The sequence below is a fragment of the Thalia democratica genome, chromosome 4 (genome assembly GCF_965202585.1).
Source record: "Thalia democratica chromosome 4, ktThaDemo2.hap1.1, whole genome shotgun sequence".
NCBI lineage: Eukaryota > Metazoa > Chordata > Thaliacea > Salpida > Salpidae > Thalia > Thalia democratica.
In genome coordinates this window covers 50,389,021-50,412,277 of record NC_139168.1, presented here as the reverse complement: position 1 = coordinate 50,412,277, position 23,257 = coordinate 50,389,021, and the positions used below count along the sequence as shown (strand labels likewise).

Genomic DNA, 23,257 nt, shown 5'->3' with positions numbered 1-23,257 from the left:
AACCTAATACTCATATAGTTTATGGTAGATGTTTGAAAATTAAAAAAAAAAGTAAATTAAAACTTTTCGGTTGAACTTACATAACTTTATGTTAAAAGGTAACTATCATATTTTTATTTCTATGCCCGTTAAATAAAGATAAAAAAATTTTTGTAACTTAAAATAGTTACGGTGTAAAGTTAATTTTTATATAAAAAACTTTTAATAACTAAACTTACAATAACTGCCTACTTTTTAGTAGCACTCATTTAGTCGCTGTGCCAAAGTGACGCACCATGTCATTTTGTCGCTGTGCCAAAGTGACGCACCATGTCATTTTGTCGCTGTGCCAAAGTGACCCTCCGTGCCAAAGTGACGCACCGTGTCGTTTTGTCGCTGTGCCAAAGTGACGCACCGTGTCATTTTGTCGCTGTGCCAAAATGACGCACCGTGCCTAAGTGACGCACCATGTCATTTTGTCGCTGTGCCAAAGTGACCCTCCGTGCCAAAGTGACGCACCGTGTCGCTTTGTCGCTGTGCCAAAATGACCCTCTGTGCCAAAGTGACGCACCATGTCATTTAGTCGCCGTGCCAAAGTGACCCTCCGTGCCAAAGTGACACACCGTGCCATTTTGTCGCTGTGCCAAAGTGACGCACCGTGCCAGAGTGACGCACCGTGTCATTTTGTCGCTGTGCCAAAGTGACGCACCGTGTCATTTTGTCGCCGTGCCAAAGTGACCCTCCGTGTCGAAGTGACGCACCGTGCCAAAGTGACGCACCGTGTCATTTTGTCGCTGTGTCATTCTGACACCCACCCACTACATTATGTATTTATATTTACATAAAAAATATACTCTTTATATTAATATTAACTTTTACAGAAACATAAACTTTTTTTACAGACTGTTTATAACTCAGTTGATATTTAACAAACATCTCATCAGAAACATTCATTTATTTTAACAATAAATAAATCTAATAAAGTTATTAGTAGAATTGCACAATGTTCAAATTTTTATTTAGATTTAAGTACATTAGTTGGTTTGCAAAAACTTTTTATTAACTATTAACCTTTTAGTTACGTGTACAAATTGGCTTTTTACTAAGAAACTTTTAAAGGCTTGCAAAAAAATAAGTAGGAAAAAATATAAGTAGAAACTTTTTAGGAGTTAGATAAGTAAAAAAATAGTTTAACATTTTGAAAAAATGATAATTACTAAACTCGATTTCTGCTGGAATAGCCATCAAATAATAATCTTTTTTTATTATATCAACTATTACAAAAAAAAATTAATGACTTAAAACGATTGTAAAAACAGTGTTTGTTTTTAACTTTAATCATTCGATTTGAAAATGGTCTACTTTTTCACATGACACTACACCCTGATGTTATTAAATTCACAAAACCATTTGAAAAATAACCTTACCTTTGGCAATTTTTTAAATCAGTTTTAGTGTAAGTTTTATTTTTATTTTTTCATCAAAATTAAAAAAAAAAATTTAAAACCATATTTCTATCATTTTTTATATAAAAAGTGTATTTAAGTAAAGTTTCCACCTTCTCTATTCCAGATACTTTAAACCAAACTTAGTCGTTTTTTTTGTATGAGTTTTTAGGTAAATTCATATGAGTTTTTAATCGTGATTATTGCGTTTGCATGAAACACCGTGTTGAATAAAACTCTCAATCTGAAATTGTTTAATTAATGTTTATTTGCTCCTTTCAAGTTAAGCTCTTTATTGGAGTTATAACTTAATATAAAGTTAATACATTAATAATGTAAAGTTGCCTTACCACTCTTTGAGGCAAAATAAAAAAAATAGGCTGATTGACTACAAACTAAAATTAGCCTGAGTCAGCCTGAGTATTTAAAAAAAAAAATTAAACTAGCATGAGTGTTTTATAACCCTGTTGGAATTTTCATGTTTTTAGCCATTGGTAAGTATCATTGAGCCATAATTGAAAAATATATTTTGATATACTAAATGACTTCACATTACCTGAAAAAAAATTATATCATGTGAGTATCAAGCTTTTTGGCGGTACCACTAATTGTACCTAAAATAAATAGTTTATTGAACAAAAACGAAAAATTGCTCAAAATCTTTATTGTCCAAGGACCTGGATACGCAAAAAGACCTCTCGGTCATTGAGTTGCATACCCAACTTAATCAAAATTATAATGAGCTGTAAATTAAAAAAAAGAAAAAAAAACCTTACAGTCAAAATTTAAACTCTAAAAAGAAAAACTGTATGAAAAATGAGACTATTAAACTTTACAACATTAAACAGTAAACTAAAAAAATTAAATATCAAAAATAGTTTTTATACATACATATATCAAACATTATATACAAATGAAATATATATTGAACTCTACGTCAAAAGGTAAAGTTTCTATCTGAAATGTTTTTAATACTAAAAATTATCAATAATTTTAATTTATATAAAAGTAGACTAATCACTCCACCTTCTGATACTCAACTGAAGAAATTCAAAATGTTTTTATAATTCATTATTAACAAGTACTCCTTGTTATCTACTGCTGAGAAATTCATTAAACCATTTTACTAAGTTATTATGCAATCAATACTGAGTTAAAGTTTTTAATAGTCAATAATGCGAAACTTAGTTAAAACCTTAAATTGTAGGTATACACTACTTTGATAAATTCATTATTTAAGATAAGGTATCAGCCATAAATGTAAACAGTTCAACTGCTGAATGCATGATGAGCAGTCAGGAACAAATCAAAATTGCTTTAAGAGTTAGCAAATTTTAACAAGGAAGGTGACTATATATTTACACAGATAGAATTTGTTAAAAAGATCGAGAAAAGCCACTATTTAGGTATACTGGACTATAGTTACATAGACTGTTTGTTTTTTTTTTCTCGAATAACAAATAAAGTTTTATTCTGTTCTGGTGTATAAGAAAATTAGACAATACTAGAGTAAAATTTAAAATACTGATCAAAGAAATATAAATGCAGAAATAGCACTTTTAATAAAATGTAATGGAATTTTTTTACGTGTTTTTACAAATTTACCTCTTGAGTGAGTAATTTAATTATTAATGTAATCACAATTTATGAAAAAAATAGTTCTTTGTTTTGAGATAACTTAAAGTTTTTGTGGTTTTTTTTTTAAACATACTCTGAAACTTTAATTTAAAGCTCCCTCGAAAACGGAAGTCAATTTCTGATTGTAAACAGAAGTTTGTTGTAGAATTATAAAATACTTTATCCTAAAATTAAGTTCGTTATTCTCCATTTAAAATTAAACTTTTTTGGCATTAAGAAGTTTTAGTAAAATAGTAAAACCAAGGTTTTTTTTATTATTCAAAACAAAAGATTTTATAACACATATAGATTAATTTTGATATTTAGCACATTTTCCCATTGTTGTGTTGATTTATATTGTTTACTGAACGACTAAAAAAGCGCTAAAAGTATTTGGTACTAGGACCTTGTGCACGAAAAAACTTTTCGGTTATCGCGTCGCACACAACGGATACTTTTAACGTTCTGTCCAAGATTTCTTTATTTTTTATTTCAGAATTCAAAAGCATAAACTTACTACTTTTCTAGTTTTATATAACTTATAGTTTTTAGATCTCCAATCTCTTTTTTTATTATTGTTATTTTTTAAGATTAAAAGTTTGTAAATATGTCATGATATCTTCATTTGTGACGTTAACTTGTTTTTCTAATTAATTATACCGTATAAGTATTTCTATTCGATTTCATTAAATTTGTTTACTAGTTTATTATTATTTATTTATAGGTTTCAACTAAATCACTATACATTTTATTTTAGTAAATATATTTAGTTCTTAAAGCTTTTCAGATTCTACTAAATTCCTTGTCAAAAGTTAAATGAATTGTTAAACTACTTAGCTTAAGCTTTAATATTCTTCTAAATAGCTTTATAATTTGTTCAACTTTAAAAACTGAATACAATACGAAAAGCTAGAAGTATTAAATAAACTTTAAAAATATAATGGTTTTAGCCGCAAATAGTTTATGAGTTTTTTAAGCTGTTTAAACTTTTAAAACTCTCCTCATTTTAGTTGTATCATTTTTCTAAGTGATCTACCTATGTTTAGCTATTGATAATTAAAACTACATTATTAAGTTAGTCGTTAATATATAGTTTATGAACTTCGACGTGTTAATACATAATTAATTTTCTTTTATAAACTATTAAAATTAAATTAAACATTTTTTAGTATGTACATAGATAATTTGTTTTCAACTAAAATTTGTTTTTAAGATGAATTAAGAACATGCGTTATATTTCTGCATTGCAATGTTGAGTGCACAAATAGGTAAGTAAAACATTAAGCTATTTATTAAGTTTTTATTAAACAGTAAGTATATTTTTAACTTTTTTATTTGCTGTATTATCTAAAAATGGTTGATAAAAAATCTGCTTTTTAATTTTATTTTTAAGTACTTATTCGTAAAAACATTTTAGATTATTTTATAATACTTTAGCATTTTTTATAGGCATTAGAAAAGCCAATATAATACTAGAATAATACTGAAGAAAAATTTGGATTTTTTTAAAAGGTTCGGTTAAGTGCTACGATTTATTAATTTCAATTTGGTAAGAAGGATAATATACTTATTTATTTTGGCTAAAAAAAAATTAGCTGAACACTTTATCAAACATTTTTTTCGCATAAGTTACTTAAGTAGAAGTTTGTCTTTCATTAGTAGATTTAAGAAATGTTTTCCTTCAATATTTTTTATCTAAAAAACTAATATTTTATAAACTTAAGAAAAAAAACTTTGAAAGCCATCAGAGTAAACGTCTGGAGTTTTGTATTCCGTTAAACAAGTTAAAAGTTTGTTAACAACAAGTTTTGATCATGCAACTTCGATTATCAGACCACAAGCTCAAATCTCGGAGTGTCCCAAAATGTGCCATATCGGCCACTTAAGATTTTGGCTACCTGAGGGCAACAACTAGTAAGGGAGAGAAAAAGTAAATTTATACTTAACTAGGAGTGGTAATTATTAAAATAATTGTTTTTTTTACCAAATAAAGTATTCCAAAAATGAGCTTGGGACACCCTAATTTAGAAACATTTATAACGATGAAGCTACTTTTTTTATGGTATCATCAGCCTTGTCTAATTATCTTGCAATGTTTGCTAAATTGTCCACTTGGCAAGACAGCACGCGTACTCGTTGGTATTATGATCAAAGAAAATATCAGCTAATGCCATCCCTTTTAACTTAAAAATGAGTAAGTTAAGCCTAAATTTTAGTGTTTAAACAGCTTGTAAATGCTTTGTAAATATGATTTTTTCTTTAAAAAGTATACACTCGACTTAAAATTTTAAATACAGAAATAAAATAAATTATAATCACAGTTACATATATTTATGTCTTAATAATTCCTAGATAATGTTCAAACTAAATAGAAACAAGAAAATCAAGTCCAACCTAAAACTGAAGTCAACCTAAAACCACTGATATCGTAAGTTTTAACATCAAAATATCCTTTACAAAGAGTGATTAAAGACTTGTGTTATACATTTCTGAAATTTTAAAATAGAACAGGCGTATTAGTTATTCAAATAAAATTGCATCATTATCTTCGTAATATATATTTAAAAGCTTAAAATCGAATTCAAATACCACTTTGACAAAATTATTCTTATTAAATGTTCCCTCTAAGCTTGAGTAAAACACTCCACTTTGGTGCCCATATCATAAAATAAGTTTACAAAACTGGAACAATACTAGGAAAATTTACACGTTTAATATTCGACGGTCGCAATGTCTTATAGAAAAAGATTAAATAAACTTCGTTTGAAATTTGTGGTTAAAATAAATTTAGAAGCTTTTTTGAAACTGTAAACATAAAGACTTTTTTTGTTTACTTCTATAAAAATAAGTATGCGTTAAGAAGAAACAAAAAGCATATAAAACGCATAAATTATTATAACTAGCTTTCTTGAGTTCAAATTTTATATAAAAAATAACGACAAGTACTTTCTTACATTATTATAAAAAATTAGTTGAACATTTTTCAGTATACAATTAACAACTATAACTGTATACAACTGAGCTAAAGTATAATGTTAACAGTTTTAGAAGCTTGATAATACATAATTTCAAAATCAATATTATATGCTTTGATTTATTGAAATACATAAAAAGATATTAACTTCTAGAGGAGAATTAATATACTTCATTCTTTCAAGACTTTTTTATGCAAACTAAGTTTCGTTTTAAGACCTTGTTAGTGCTTATATAAAATCCTATTCAAATAGAATTCAGTTTATTCCTATCAAGATATTGTTCTAATAAGCATAAGCTAAAAGATCTTTGCAATAAGTTATTCATTATGAAATGTGTGTTTCTTTAAAAAATTATTATGCAAAAACTATCATAATTTTACTAGGTATTCAAAATTCAACATATAAACAACTTAAGTAACATTTAAACTTTAATAGTATACGAAAACTATAGTAGTATTAAATTAAGTAGTTTATGATAAACTCAGAATAACTTTATCATTACTTTAGACATAAGTATTTTTTTATTTATAAACGATAAAAACTTACACAATATAAAAAATGATATCATTTTATTACAAACTAGTACAATGCTAACTTCTACTGAAAAATTTTCTAAAAGAATTTGATATTTTTTAATCACTTTTTTAACATTTAAGAATTAGTTCCAGTAAAAACAACTCCTGTTTCAGGCGGATTTCCCTCAGAAATTTCGCCTGCTTTTAGCTCGCTAATTAATTGTTCAGTGTATAAATCTAACAATGGTCTTGGTTCCTAAAATTATAAAATATTTTTGTGATACAAACTTGTTTTCTTTAAATATCTAATATAATTCGAAGTTATTTAAGTAACATTTAACAAAAGGAAACTATTGTATTAACAAATATTATAACCGAATTGAAAAATAAATTGTCCTATTCAACTAATTTAAATATACTTTTACTATGTTTTATTCGTATAAGAAAATATTATGTTTTATTCGTATAAGAATTTATTTTTAATTAAAAAACATTGTATAAACAGAATTCTTTAAATGACTATATTATTATTAATTTCCTTAAACCAAAGTTAAAACTCTAAATGTAATTTAAAACCACAAGTATACAGTATATGAATTTAACAATATTAAATTTATTACTATATTGAATTGTTAACCTTGAAAGCTTATTTAAAGATAATTATTCATTGAATTTACATGGTCAATAGGTTATAATTTCACAATGATTCTTTTTTAGTCTAAATAATTTGTTACATTTTTCTTATATTCTTGAATGATAACATTTAAAGTTCCTACTAGACTTGAGCTGAAACTTAAAACTGCGGACTTAATGTTAACCTGTAGTTAAAAAAAAATTCTGACTTACCTAAAATAGTAGAAATCATGAAAATTGTTTACAAGATTCAAATTTACTGACCAACAAAATTGTTAAAAACGCCGATTTAATCAGCAAGCTAGCAGACATAATAATCATATAACCTTATAAACAAGAACATCGTAATTGATGCATACAATCTTATATATAACTTTTTTTTTAACAAATACCTTTTAAGCTTTGACAGTAACTAATTGAGTCGCTGGTATCTTAATTCTATTGAAACAACTGCCGTAAAATATTTTTAGTCTTTATTTCTGACATCACTAACAATGCTTGTCTTACTTACCTTTTTTTTTTAACTTAGTTTCATATATTTTTGAAATACTTGTTTCACAATTTATGTTTTAGTTTGATAGACAATTATTCAGTTTTACAAAATGTGAAAGATTTTATAATCATCATTTTAAAGCACTTTAACTTTAAACTTTGTTTTATATTAACTTTTACGCGAGTCTTAACTTCTTTTTATTTTTGAAGAACATGAGAAAGTAAAACTTTTTTTTTCAAAAAGTCTTTTTTTTTAACAAAATAAAAGCTACTTGTTACTTTTTACCGCTTATTTAAATTTCAAGTAAATTTTGAGTTATAAGCGATTAAAAATAAAGCATACAGTAGGTTATTTATAAGAGGCGAAAACTAAAAGGGTAAAAATAGACTATTCCACTAAAAATCTCTATTCTCCTCCAGTTTTTGAGTAATTGTTTTAAAACATTTTCAGTAATCTTTTAAAAAATTCAAAACATTAGTAGAAAAAGATTTATTAAATTTTGTTAATTTTTTCAAATAAACCATAAACAACTTTTCTTTTAATTTTTTCAATACGGTTCCTACAAGTTGTTTGTAATATTAAAAAGAACATTTCCTGAAAATTTTAATTAAATTGCTTTTAAAATGAAGAAGGAGATAGAATTTTAGTAAATTTTCAAAAATCCGAGAAAGTTGACCTTGTAAATTTTTGACTCCACACGGTTGTATCGGATTTTTTTTTTACAAAATTGACTATATCTCAAAATATTATTTAAATAGTTCTTGTTCTATAAAAAGTATCTTAAAGTATATATAAAATATATATAAGGTTTGAAATAACAGCAAATGCTATTTTTTGTTTAAAAAATTCGGATCCCCTCATTCCCTCTATATATATTAACATTTATTATTGCAAAATTTCGGTATCACATCATTCATTTGGTTTACGGTTGCCGTTCTAAACAAGTATAAAAAATTCGTTCATTGATCGAAAACTAACCCGATTCAGCCTTATTAATTTTTTGACAAAAACTTAACAAATATACTGCTCGTTTAAAATGAATATTTCTTTAAAATCATAATAAAAACAAAATGATTCAAATTTTTCTGTTATATTAAGGTGATTAATTATATGCCTTAAGTGCTCACATTATTTATAAACGAAAGAACGTTAAGTATGAAACATTTTGATATGTAAATCAAAACTTTTTTCAAGTGAGTTAATTTGTTAACTTAAAAATTCAATCAAGAAATACTTATACATTGGCTCCTTTAAAAAGTGTAGCTATATATAAATTTAATTATTACTTTTTAAAAATATTTTATGTTAAACAGGTAAAATTAAAAAAAAACTATTAAAACTTATAGTGCTATTGTTAAGCTTATAACTATTGCTATAGTTAGTTATTACAGGGTAAAACAGTCTATACACGCTAGTTAAATACTACATCTTAGGTTATTAGTTCAAACTAACAAATACTTTCTTTTCTTTTTCAATTTCCCATTGTTTCCTCATTGCTTCTTGTAGTGATAATCCAACCCAACTCGCTTGTTCTATGTCGACTGCATACTCCTGTTTAAAAATGTATTAGCTTAATATGTTAAAGTTAACTAGTAATTATTTTACAAAAATATTTATTATCCCAGTTAACTCTAATTTTAGAATTAGTTTTAGTTTTTAAAATTTTATAAGTTTTTCACTTAACACAATTTTACTTGTCAAACAGCAATGAATTATTCAAAAAACAATAGAAGCTAAAAAAAATTAAATGCTGATTTTTTTTTACTGTAAATTTTAGTTGTAAAACTACTTCAATTAACTTTATATTTGTTGAAAATTTTCTGTTGCACATCTTTATTATTTGGATACAGTTCTTGTTCGTAGTTGGCTAATTTCATCAGCATTTCACGCTTTAAGTCACTTCCAAACTTTCGAAGCACTTTGATGTGAGTCTAGAAGAGTAACTTCAACTTATTTAGCTGCTTTAACAAAAAAATACAAAAATTTATAATAAATTAAGTATAAAGTTATTTGTCTTTAACTGAAAAACATTGCTCAATTTTCTGAAATGTAAAGACCTTTTTAAATAAAGATGTGCAAATTAATTATTTTATTTTCTACCAGGTCTCGGTGACAAAAAGTTGCGACCTTTACAAGTACAACAAAATAGTAAACTGCACATAACAATGTTGATTATCTATAATGTTATTTGAAAACTTATTTATGAATGAAAATCTAAACAAAAAACTAAAATGTTACATGTTCGAAAATTCAAGCTTATCAGTGTATAATCACATAAAATTAGTGCTAATTTCAAAACAAGTTGAATCTAATTAACGTATTAAGTCAAAAAAAAAAGTGAGTTAAGAGCTCCATTTATTTAAAAAATAAAGTTTTAAGTTTCAGTCCTTAAGAAAATCAAGTTTAACAGTAGGTGTAAATGTATGTTTGGCCGAGAAACTGCAAATTTAGCAAACAATTTAACTTTTATCTTATTCACACCAGTCATCTATATATTGCAGTTTGACTTGAATTAATAATAATAATATCATATAAAAAATTTCTTCACAAAGATAAGTTTTACAAAAGTTAAGTTTATAATATATTATTAAACTTTTTATATGTGGTTAGTGGGTAGGAGGTGGAAGAAATGCAAGGAAGGGACTATTTTGCAAGAGCAGTCACTTTTACACGGCGTCAGTTTGATGTACATTTTTTATAGTTAACTATTCCTTTTTTTATTGTTACTGTTACTCTTAACTTTTACCCTTGGTCCGTTTTTTGTTTTATTTTTTTACTATCACTGTTACCCCTAAATCTTGGTCAGTTAGTGGTTCCTTCTACCGGCTTGGTGAGTGGCGGTTAACGATTGTAACCGCGACTTTAAACAAGTCAAGCATGCAAAAGTGACTGCTTGGTGCAAAATTGACAACTCGTGCAAAAGTGTTTCCATGCAAAAATGTCTTCGTGCAAAAGTGACCCGTCCCGCATCAGACTAGAATAAGCTTATTCATATAGAATATACAGGAATACACAAAAGTTACTAGTAATAACTATACAGTTTCTCAACTAAAACTACCAACTTTCTAAGTTGTCAGGAGCTAGCCTGGTAAAAGGCATTGCTTTATTTACTCGAGCGTGAAAATACAAACTAAAAACAAACAAAAGTTTATACGCATCAGTGTTCAATCAGCATAGTAACTATTATCATTTTACCAACTCTGGTCAGGAGTTGAGAAGCAAAAATTAAAGATAGCATACCTACACAAGATGTTTTAATCACCCAAAAATGCAATATAATTAGTAATAGTTTGTTTTATTGAATGAAGTTCAACAAATATTTATACTTTTTTATAACTCTAAGAAATAAAGAATTATAAAAAAATAGACCTCATATATATCAAGTTTTTAAATTTACATACCTATACATGAGTTGTTTTGTGTACTAAGTGTTTTTCAAATTTAAATTAAAAAATACATCAGGGATAAAATAAAACTGAGAAATAATTTAATTGTTAAGGTAGTTTCTACCTAATACATTATTATACAGTTATTACATTCTATAAACTATGGATGTAGGTACATTTAACTTATTGGTACTACTCATCGTAATTAAATCCTACCTTATTTAATCATTATAATTATTAGATGCTATTTTAGTCTACTTTATACAAATCAGACAACACAAATTTAGTAATGTATCTATAAATGAAAAAAACCACAGAATGCTATTATAACAACACTGTTTCAAAAATATAAGTTACTTTTATAAATAACTTGTAATAAACAAAACTTAATAACTATAAAAATTTAAGTGAAAAATACTCTTAAACTTTAAATTATGTGAACAATAAAATATTTAAAGAATTCTAAAACAGTTAAGTATTGTTAACTTAAATAATAAACATACAAAAATAAATAACATGCAGCTGTAAAAAAGGTCTAATAATAACTATTAGCAACATCTCAATACAAGCTCCATATCTAATGATAATTCAAGTATAGGTCTTTATAATGTTTTTGTGCAATTACACTCTTCATTGGTTTAGCTTATTTTGTAAAACTCAAACTTCAATATAAACAATTAACACTAAAACAATGGAAGAGTATATGAAAGATGCATTCCGTTACAATTCAATAATGTAAACATAGTTTTAGGATTTTCTTTGATTCTTCTTATTGCTTGTTATACAGAGTTGCCAACTATTTTTGATAAATTTCTTCCAGGTTTTTGAAAGTACACGATTTTGGGTCTATTTTTAGTTTAAAATTAAGTTATGAGTAAAAAACTGTGATAAATAGTGTAACAGCATTGAAACGATCCTGTAAAGCTACTTTAAACGTGTTTTTTAATAACAGTAAAATTTATGACAACAAAAATTTTATCTCTATGATAGATTTTTTGTGTCAAATCAAAATTTCATTACTTAAGATGTAAAAATTGTTTAAAATTCCAGGTTTTTTTCAAAACTTCTCTTATGGATTTTTTAGCCTAAATTGTAAAATTCCAGGTTTTTCCAGGATTTCAAGTTTTTTAGCTACCCTGGTTATACTGGGAACGGGTCAGAAAAGCACGGGTGACACTTTAGCACGGAGTAACACTTTAGCACGGTGTGACAATTTAGCACGGTGTGACACTTTGGCACGCAGTGACACTTAAGCACAGAGTGTCATAGCACGGCGTCACTTTAGCACAGCATCACTTTAGCACAGCGTCACTTTAGCACGGAGTGACATTTTAGCACGGAATTTATTTTGATTTTTTTTTTCTTTGCTTAAGTCACATTACTTACTGTATTGTTTAAAAATCTAAAAACGAACTATGCAACAGGTAAACTAAAAGTTAACAAGTTTTAACTGAGTTACAAGTTTAAGCTTTAGTTAAAACTGAAACAAAAGTAAATTTAAAAACTTTGTTAACTTGTTTTACTATTTAATTTTTAAATGAAAATACTTTGGTACTTTTACTTTTAAGTTTTTGCATAGAAACTATTTTAATAAAGCTAGCAATAAACACAGGCTCTAGGATTTTTAATACTTTTTTTAATGCTTCAACTTATTTAAATAAGGCTAAACTTAAAGCGTAAGTTTAAAATAAACAAATAAATATATAAAGATTAGAAACTTTCTTATTTCATTTTAAGCCCATAGTAAAAACTTTATTTATAACTTTATTAAGACAATATTTTGAAAAGTATTAGAACTAGTTTTCACTATTATTTGTTTGTTAAGTTAATTATTTTAGATATTTAAACATTATTTAAATGAACATTTAAAAAAAAAAAAAAATTTTATGTGCAAAAATGTCACTCCGTGCTAAAGTGACGCCGTGCCAAAGTGTCACTCCGTGCTATACTGTCACCCCATGCTAAAGTGACGCTGTGCTTTTCTGACACCTACCCGGTTATAATAATTTTTGAATTTAACGAAATACTTATGAAATAATCGTACAAATCGCTAAACACTGTAATAGAATATATTCTTTTAAATTTGTGAATTTATTTTTGTTCTTTAAAAAATAATTAAATTTATTTTTGTTATTTAAAAAATAATTTAATTTATTTTTGGTTAGACTTTAAAAATTCTATTGATTAACTTTTAAGTTTGTTTGATTTAAACAGCGTTTTGTATTTTCGATACAAAAATGTTTTTTAATAACTTAAGTTTTTTTAAAACTGGTGTTTTTAATAATTCCAAAAAATATTTATTAAAAGTAGGCTTTTTATAAAAAAAAATCAGTTTATTAAACTGGTAGTTGTTAAAAACTATGAAAAATGTTTTGTATTTTTTTTAATAAACAATTTGGACATTTTAAAAAGGAACATTTTACTTATATTTTTATTCTACCGTTTTTATGACAATAACAATTAATTTGTATTGACAACAAAATATTGCTTAATTTACTAACTGTATAGAGCTGACTAAATAGTCTAAACCTTGTTACTGTTTTATTTTTAGTTATTTCAGTGGGATAAACAAAGCTTTTTACAGAAAGCAGCTCATTATAACTACAACAGTTTTTTTTTAAGGTAAATTTATTCCACTGAAATCAGGTAATAAAATTAAACAGTAAAAATTTTCAATTTTCCTATAATTATATTTATCAGAGTTATAGTCCATTTAATATAAAACAGAAAACTGTTGATAAAATAGCTTTGAATAGTATATTATATCAAATTTTATGTATAAAACATAAAGTTTTAAAGATAATAAAGTTTTTGAAATAAAACTATCAATTTATCGATTAATTAGATAAATAATCCTTGCCTACCTCTAAAAAAGTCAGGGTAAGCACCGCTTTTTAATTTAGAATATTTTTATGATTTGATTATAATAGTTAAGTTACCAAGCTGCCGCAAAAATACTACACGTAACCATAGTTTAGTTTTTATAAATAAACCCGTATGATTCGAAGATTGTATATACGCATAGCAAAATAATGAACTTGGAATGTAGAGCAAGCTTATCTTAAACCAGAAGAAACTTGCAACAAACATAGTAGATTAATATAACCAAAACGTAATTAAACTTATAAACCAAATAATACTAACCTTAAGAATGAAAAAATCAAAGCCATAGGCCTCATCTATGAGATCAAGGGTACGTGGTGTGAACGTTGTAGTTATATTTCTATTCAAGATTTCACTGTACATTGTCTTGGTTAATAATCTAGGTTTCCAGAACCACTTGTTGCAGCGTCTTTTCTATATTTGAAAAATAAAGCTATGTTTTTAAATCATAAAAATAACTACGTTTAAATTTTTACTAAACTCATCAATAAAAGATAAAAATTTGAAAATCTCAAGTTTTAAAAGACGATTTTTTTTTGAATGGTTAACCTAATTAACAAAATTACAATTTGCTTATTTTGTTCAAAAATACATTATCAGTTTTTACTATTAATACTTTGTAAAAGATCCGTTGAATAATCGTTTTATCATTTTAAAATAAACAAACGAGGCAAAAACACTTCTTAAATATTAGTACATCGGAGAAACTAAAAACCACCATTTTAAGGTTTAAAAGATAAAAAAGTAGACTTTTTGATCAGCAAGGAAACTTTAACACGGGTAACTAAAATTTTTAATTGAACTTAAAACACGGCTGTACCCTCTGTAATATGATTAGTGATGTACCGGACTCACTATCCGGGTCCGGCCGGATATTGCCATTTTTGTCTGATATCCGGATCCGGCCGAATTCTAATTTAAAAAAAAGTCCGGATCCGGTTCCGGCCGGATTCTAATTTGAAAAAAAAGTCCGGATCCGGGTCCGGCCGGATCCTAACAGAGATCCGGCCGGACCCAGATCTAGTTAGTAAAAATGAGCATACTGAAAAGTATTTTTTCAAAATCAAACCCTGTGTAAATTGATAAGAGTCATTTTCGTCAGTTAAAACTAAACACCTACCGTGATTGGCTCATTTTGTACACGTGACTAATTTACATTTAAACTATGAAATAAACATTTCAGAAATGCAACTTTTTACATATGTTGTAAAATTGAAAACTTTGGAATGAAAACTTGCATTATTTATTGTTTAAAGTTGAGCTCAGAGAATATTTAGAGTTAATACGGTTGAATGTACGAGCCAATGAGAATCATATGATGAAATGTTTCAAACTAAATACTGATGCAACAAAACATCAGAACATGACAGGCAGTTTATATGTAAGCAGTTAGTTAGTTTGGTGTGCAGCTTGATGCAACAAAATATCTTGAACTTTTTTGTGAATGGTTATTGTAAGTAGTGTTTTGTTTTAAAAGTGAATATTTCAACTGGTGTTTAATTGTTTAAATGTTCAAGCCAGGTTTATAGTTATAGTTTATATTTAATAGTTTTTAAAAATTTTACAGTTTCCTGTTTACTAAAAGTTTTATTTAATTTTTAGTTTATTGTTTTAAGTCTTTTGATATAGATTTAAAGAGCATCCAGTTTTTAATGTGTTACCAAAGTAATTAATTATTTTGTATATGCTAGTATTTCTTGTTGTGTTTTATATAAAAGATTCATCACTCAAAACTGTCGTGTCTGATTATAGAAAGTAGTCTCAGTTAGAATTTAGTATTTGTTAGATATTAATTAAATAAGGCAGGATTTAGTTATGATGGGTAGTACTGATAAGTTAAGTGTACCACAATCAGTCCACAACTTTACTACCAAATTTTCAACCTTTGCTAGCTGTTCTACTGATTATTAGATTAAAGTAATTTTTTCAGTTTTTAAAAACCTCATTCTGACTCAGGCTTGTTTATACTCACTCTAGATAGTTTTAATGACGTAAACAGTGGCAACCCTGCTAGTTTGAAAATTTTTGGGAACTTTAGAAAATCTTGGACTGCCTCAGGCTAGATTAGATTTTTATAAAAACTCAAGCTAGTTTTCTTTTAGATTTTGAATGAGTTTGAGCTGATCCAGTTTTCAATATTTTGTAATTTTCTAGTGTATTTTGTTCAAGAACTTGATTTCAGATTTTTAATTGTAAATAACACCTAAATTTGTGAACCTTGTGGTTAGCTGTTCTACTTATTATTAGATAAAAGTTCTTTTTTTTTAGTTTTTAAAAACCTCATTCTGACTCAGACTAGTTTATACTAGTGATGTACCGGACTCACTATCCGGGTCCGGGTCCGGCCGGATATTGCCATTTTTGTCTGATATCCGGATCCGGCCGGACTCTAATTTGAAAAAAAAGTCCGGATCCGGTTCCGGCCGGACTCTAATTTGAAAAAAAAGTCCGGATCCGAGTCCGGCCGGACCCAAAATTGTGGGTCCGGTACATCACTAAATATGATCAAAAATAAGAAGAAAACCAAACTAAAAATGTAACTTTAAATAATAGATAAGAACTTTATTTAAGAATTTTCGAAACTTTTTTAACCGTTGATTTAAATAATTTTAAACACTGATGCAATTCTAACATGTCTTCTTTTGAAATTGTTAATTGAAATAGTAATGCAAAAAAAGTTTTTCTTTGCTCCTACTTTGATTTTTTGTATATACTTGTTCTGAATAAAATTACTAAATAAAATTTAAACTAAAACGATCGAAAGCTTTATTTAGGCTAGAATTTAGTTTAAAAAGTATGACAATACCAAAAACCTTTCCGTTTTTAGGATATTTGTAGCCATGTACAATAGTTTCGCCACCCCATAGTCCATTTTCGGCTTCCTTGCAAAATTTTATTTCAATTTCAACATTTTCAACTCTTTTTATTTTTCCTGCAACTTCTTCCCAAAAACCTTGAAAAACTTAATTTAATTTATAAGAACTTATGTAAAACAAAACATTGCATATATAACATTATACTACTTGAACACATTCTATTTTTTATTGCAATTTTAAGCAACAAATATATTTTTTAAAGCCTAGAAGTATAACTGCAGTTTGTACAAATTTTGTTTAGATGTAGTTTAACCAATGTTAAAAAAGAGAGATTTTGAACTTTGACATAAATACTGCTAAAAATTTTAAACGATTTCTTTTTTTTCAAAAATAAAAGACAAAAACAGTTTTTTTGTTTTTTAACCTTTTTTTTCAATGTTTCAAAATTTGTTACTGCAGAATATAAGCATTGCTAAAAACATTTCTTTAAAATTTGAGTTATTTATCTCAAATAAACAGGCTATATCCCAAAAGTTAGTTTGAATATCAAAAACCTGTAAAAAACAACTTATAGTTTATTTTTAACTCCAAAAATTAAGACAAAGTTGAAAAAAAAAATTATTAACCTCCATTACATTCCCTTAAAATTATGAAAACAAAAAAAGTGATTAGAAAAATTTGCTGAGCTTTGTGTAAAATACTTTTAAATTTACAAATTTAAAGGGCATAAGTGCCCAAATTTTTAGAAAAGTCTATTTTATTTTCAATATTTTGAGCTAAACACATTAAAATTTTAGGAGGTTTTTCAAAATATTCATAAAAACCTGTTAGAAGAAAAAATAAATTAATTAATAAACAAACACATTTTAACAAAAAATTTGTTCAGAAGAAAATAAATAAAATTAAAATTAAAATCTTTAGGAAAATTTTTTACAACTTTACAAAGAAAAGACTGTTTCAATGTTTCAAAGATTTTTAAAAACTGTAAGAGAAGATAGATTTTTAGTGAAACATCTTTTTTTTCTGCTTTATTTAAAGAGCAAAGAAACTCTTAAAATTTGATTTCTTTTATATCTTAAGTTACTTTAAATTTTAATATATAGTAAAAAGTAACTGATAGCTTGGTAAATTATCCAAAAGTAAAACTAAAAAAAAGTGAGTCATACCTTTTTTAAAATATTCACTTAAGATACAAAAATAAAAAAATTGTCAATTTTTTACACTAAATATATAAATCTTTTGTTATTAGATCACTTACTAATTTATACTATTCATTTGATAACTAATTTATCTAAATTAACTTTCACCTTTAAATTGTGGTCTTAAATATCCAGTTTTTAAATCTTGATGTACATTTGGATCAGGAGTTTCATAATCTTTCCGCCATAAAGCTGGTAATCTGTTATAGACTAGCTTTATACTTTAATATTAAACTATAAGTATGTACAGGTTTTTTGAAAAAAATGTCCAGGTTTTTTGAAAAAATTTTCCAGACTTTCTGAATTTCTTCCAGGTTTTTTAAAGAACAAGTTTTTACTCTATCTTTAGTATTAAATTTAATTTAATTTAAAAAAATTCTTGCATAGTATAACAACATTGAAAAAAAACTTAAAGCTCATTTAAATGTGTGGTATAACAAAAAATAATAATACAAAACCATTTTATCTACATGATACATGTTTTGTATCTAGTCGGAATTCAATTACTTTACATGTAAAAATAGTTTAAAATTCCAGGTATTTCCAGGCTTCTAGTGAATTATGTTCAGAGTTCCTGGAATTTTTCAAAATTTCCATTATTCCAAGTTTTTCAAGGGTTCCAGATTTCTTGGTAACCTTGTAGTTAATCAAAAAACTTACAGTTATTCACAAATCCTAAATGCCACGTTTCTTAAAAAAGCTGATGTTGATTATATACATATAGCACTAAATAAAAACACAAAAAAACAGAATAAATATTAGTAAAAACAAATATTATTCATTAGCTTAATATACCACTAAAAGATCTAATGAAAAAGTATTTAGTATATCAAGTATATAGGAGATTTAAAAACTATAAGTAGTACATAGACTCAGTTATTATATTTACCTTGGTAGAAAAATGTTTTTAAGCTTAGACATAATGTTTTAATCTTAAAGCGGCAAATTTATGCATACCAGCTAAAACAAAACTATACTAACTTAGTATTTTACAGTACTAATCATATACAAAACTAACTCACCTGTTGTATATCTGATACTTAATCTTTGGGTCACTTATAAGTTGTTGTCGAGGAATCTTATGCAGATATGTACTTCTTGTTGGTTTATAGGTAGCCAGAGGAAACATTTTTAGAGCTTTCCTTAATCTTGATACAAAAAGTATTCAAATTCATTAAAAACTTTAGAGCTAGCTAATTTAAAAGCATTATTAAAATTGAAAAAATGCGATTTATCTTAAATATTGTTTTAATGTTAATTAGTTTTTAAAAAAAGTTTTATAAAGTTGATGAAAATAGCTTTAAGTGACGTTCAGTGAAAAAAAATCATTTACTAAGGATGTAGAAATCAATGACCAAATTCCTTTTTTGGATATATTAATTACAAGGAGTAAAGCAAAATTTCTTACCAGTGTGTATAGAAAGCCTTCTTTTACAGGGCAATATTTGCATTCAATATTTTTGTATCAAGAAAAGAAAAGTAAACCTGATAAGAACTTTAAACTATTGGCTTGTATGATTTGTTTTCCTGAACTGCTTCATACTGAAACAGAGAAGATTAATGAAATTCTAGCAGGAAATAGTTATCCATCAGAGCTGATAAAGAGTCATAAAATTGCACAATGTCAACCGTAGAAAGCCTAAAATGTTTGGACCGGATAAATTTTCTGCGGTTCTAAAACTACCATAATTGGGTATATCAAGTTTATTTGAGAAGAAAGTGCAAGAAATAACACAGTCAACTTATAACCAAGTTAAGCCTAGAGTAATATTTGTTTTTAAACCAGTTCTTAGATTGGAGCCGGAAGACCTAATATCCTACCTTGATAAAAGTTGTATTATTTACAAATTTAATTGCTTCTGCAAAATAAGTTATATTGGACAAACATCTAGGCATCTAAAACGAGAGTGAATGAACATATACCAAAATGAGTATTAAACTTTATAAAGGAAAAGACTAATAATAAGACAAAAGCTGTTATATATACAACAAAGAGATCTTCAATAGCAGAACATCTGATTAACAACGTTGATTGTGCAAAGAACTGTGATTTATCAAGATTTAAGGTTATTAACAATTGTACAAATTCCATTGATTTGGTTAGATTAAAATCAATCTCAATATTTCTATATAAACCTGAACTGTGTAATAAGAAAGAGTTTGACTATAACGTTTCTTAAATTGTTTAAAAGTGTCTTTGGTTAATTTGTTTAAAAGTATCCTTGGTTATTTTATTTACTTAAAAGTGTCTTTGTTTGTTTGAAACTTTTTTTTTGTTTTGTTATTATGTTTATTTTTTTGCCTAAATTACTAGTTTAAATTAATTGATTTTTGTTAATTGGTTTTTTACAGCAATCTAATTACTTAAGTAGTTTTCTAAAATTTATTGTTTTTAGTTAAAAAACTATTGTTTTACTTTAAATGTCTGCAGTAAGTTTCTGACAAGTTGCAGTGAAAGTATATTAAAACTTTTATTGAAAAACATTGACTGTTATTTATATAGGTGAAAACTTTAGTAGACTTATGTTTTTAATGTTAAGTAAGTTTCTTATTTAATTTTTTTTATTTACTATCATAACTTTGCTTGATAATAAAACATTAAGATATCTCTACTTAATTGAAAAAGACTAAACATACTTCCTTTTTTTGTCAAAATTAACTATGCAAACAAAGTTTTGCTCAAAGAGCTCTGTACAATAAATGTTCAATAAATAGAACAAATAAAAAATCAATAAGTAGATGTTCAATAAATAAGAAAGTCTGAAAACATATTTATTTACTTTATAAACACTGAAATAATAAGTACTATGTAATCTAAAATAGTTTTACTGTTACAAGTTTGCCACTTTTAAAAGTAAAAAAAAAACTAGCCTGAATTTATAAGAAAACTGAATAAAAGGTGGTAATAGTCAAAAGTTTAAAAATTATTGGACTTAACTGGTTAAATTGCTTAAAAATTTAAATTATAATGAAAAAGCTTATTACTTTCTGAAAAATCTTTAAACAAAAATGATTCACCTTAATCTTAACAAAAAAATCTTTACCTACATAATGGTATACTAAAATGCTGCTTCTGCACTTGGTTTAACAATGTTTATAGCAATCGCTTTTAATTGTGATATTACAAATACTATAAACTATAGGTTCACATAAACTTCTTAAAAACAAAGTTTGTGGTAAAAAGCTAAATGTAAAATCTAAGATAAAAAATCAATAATAACAACTAATAAACTGGTATTGAAAGTAAAAAACATTAAGATTATCTATAATATAACTTAGACGTTTTCTATTCTTATAAGTCTGTGCACAGTAAATAAATAACAGTAAAACATTGAGCACACCAGATTATTAAGTAAATACACTGAAAATGCTGTATGTTAAGGGCATAGGGGGGGTGTAAACATTTTTTTTTGAAATTTGATCTTATTTTACTAAGCTACAAAATTCTTTTTACAGATTTTAAAAATTCAAAATAATTTTTGAGATATAGCCGGTCAAAGTCAAAGGCAACAATAGGATCCTTATGGGAGGCGCAAACTAAATCAGCAAAAATAGACTATTTCATTAAAAATCTATCTTCTCCTGCGTTTTTTGAGATAACTACCTCAAATTTTCAGGAAATGTTCCTTGGTATATTTAGAAAATTTGTCGGAAAAAATTTTAAATGAATTAAAAATAAAAATTTTATATAACAATAAAACATAAAAAAAAGTTTTTTTTTGTTTTATTGTTAAAAAATTTTAATTTTTTAATTTTTTTAAATTTTGTTATGACAGATTTTTTTAAATATTGCAAGGAACACTTCCTAAAAATTTGAAGTAGTTATCTCAAAAAAGGTAGAAGATAGATTTTTAGTGATTTCTAGTTATTTGCCGTTTTAGTTTGCGCCTCCTATAAGGATCCTATTGTTGCCTCCAATTTTGACCCGCTAAATCTCAAAAATTATTTTGAATTTTTTAAATCTGTAAAAAGCATCTTGTAACTTAGTAAAATCTATATAAAATAAGATCAAAATTCAAAAAAAAAGGTGTTTACACTCCCCCTATGCCCTTAAACAACTTTACCAATTAAACCAATTAAATAGTTAAACCAATTAAATAGTCTATCAATAAAAACAGCAAAAGCTAATCTAAATAAAAAAGTTTAAACAAAAAATTAATAGCTTCTGGCATTTTTGTTTTGCTTTTACTTAGACTTTTCCTGGACTTTTTTTTTTAGTTTTAGTTAGAACATTGTGTAAAGTACTATGTACTAAATACAAACTTTGCTCATTAGATCTGGTATGTAGAATCCTTAGTTATGATTTTGTGTTTTTATACCAATTTTATAAAATTATTATATTAATACTAACATCAATTTTTTATGTACTTATCATTTAAAGTATTATAAAAATCATTTTGTAATTTAAAGTTTTTTATTTCTTTACTTTTTTAAGTTAAAAAGCATCAGCAATTTTACTGGAACAACAAAGTTTGTACAAAATTATCTTGTTATTTATAGGTTTAATGAAATCTAAGCTATATAATGAATTACTCTAGCTTTTTTTTTTCAAAAAACAAATAATATAAACTAGATTACAAAAAAAATAACAGTAACATTTAAGTAAATTTTAAAAGATTTTCTTAAAACAAGAACCAAATAAAACTCACGAGGTCATTTCGAGATTCTTTAGATGTTTATATTATTGTTTTAAATGTTAAAACAACTCCACTTTCTGCAAGTCTCTTTAAGTTTTGAGTTGTAAGCTAATCATAGAATAGAATTCATACTTTGATACCCCCTTAAGAAGAAAAGTTTCAAAAAACTAGTGAACCCGGGTAACAAACTACCCAAAGCATATAAAATAAACAAAAACTATAAAAAAACAAATTAAAAGTCAAAACAAGTTATAAAACATTTATATAAATTAAATTATAATATTTTATTTTATTTCAGGCTAAAAAATAAACTTTAAGCTATTTTAACGTCCTGGACACGACGTTAAAACTAAAGTTTATTGAACGAAAAAAAACGCTCAAAATGTTTGGTCCTAGGACCTGGTGAAGAAAGAACCTTTCGGTCATCGAGTCACAAACCACGGGTACCTTTAACATCTTGTCCAGGACTATCCAAATCCAAAAGTATCCAAATGGTGTACAATTTGATAACCGAAAGGTTTTTTCGTACAACCAGTTAAATAAAAAAATTGTTTGAGTGCTCATTTTTTTCGTTCAGTCAACTATAATTTTCTCGTTTTCTTTCTGTTTAAAAAAGTTAACTCTTGAACAAATTGAAAAATATTAACGAGTTTTTTAACCTAAATACAGCACTGTAATT

At 26.1% G+C, this 23,257-nt stretch overlaps 1 protein-coding gene across 2 annotated transcripts; it reads right to left on the bottom strand.

Annotated features, from left to right (window-relative positions):
- Nucleotides 1–6,525: 6,525 nt before the first annotated feature.
- Nucleotides 6,526–22,714, bottom strand: LOC145834636 (large ribosomal subunit protein bL28m-like). Of its 2 annotated transcripts, none has more exons than XM_082942116.1 (8): nucleotides 22,591–22,714; nucleotides 18,964–19,089; nucleotides 18,050–18,141; nucleotides 16,740–16,879; nucleotides 14,188–14,340; nucleotides 9,457–9,588; nucleotides 9,110–9,208; nucleotides 6,526–6,787 (listed from the first exon to the last, which is right to left on the bottom strand). In XM_082942116.1, exons 1-8 carry the CDS (start codon nucleotides 22,596–22,598, stop codon nucleotides 6,668–6,670), a joined length of 870 nt encoding a protein of 289 aa, XP_082798242.1. In that variant the 5' UTR covers nucleotides 22,599–22,714; the 3' UTR covers nucleotides 6,526–6,667. The 2 variants fall into 2 exon arrangements, with proteins under 2 accessions (XP_082798242.1, XP_082798243.1); XM_082942117.1 differs by having other exon boundaries at nucleotides 9,116–9,208.
- Nucleotides 22,715–23,257: the final 543 nt, after the last annotated feature.

Coding starts and splice junctions, on each gene's coding strand:
- LOC145834636 (XM_082942116.1), bottom strand. Junction 16,880..18,049: donor TTTAAGACCACAATTTAAAG/GTGAAAGTTAAT, acceptor AAGTTTTTCAAG/GTTTTTGGGAAGAAGTTGCA. Junction 6,788..9,109: donor AAAAAGAAAAGAAAGTATTT/GTTAGTTTGAAC, acceptor TTATAATTTTAG/GAACCAAGACCATTGTTAGA.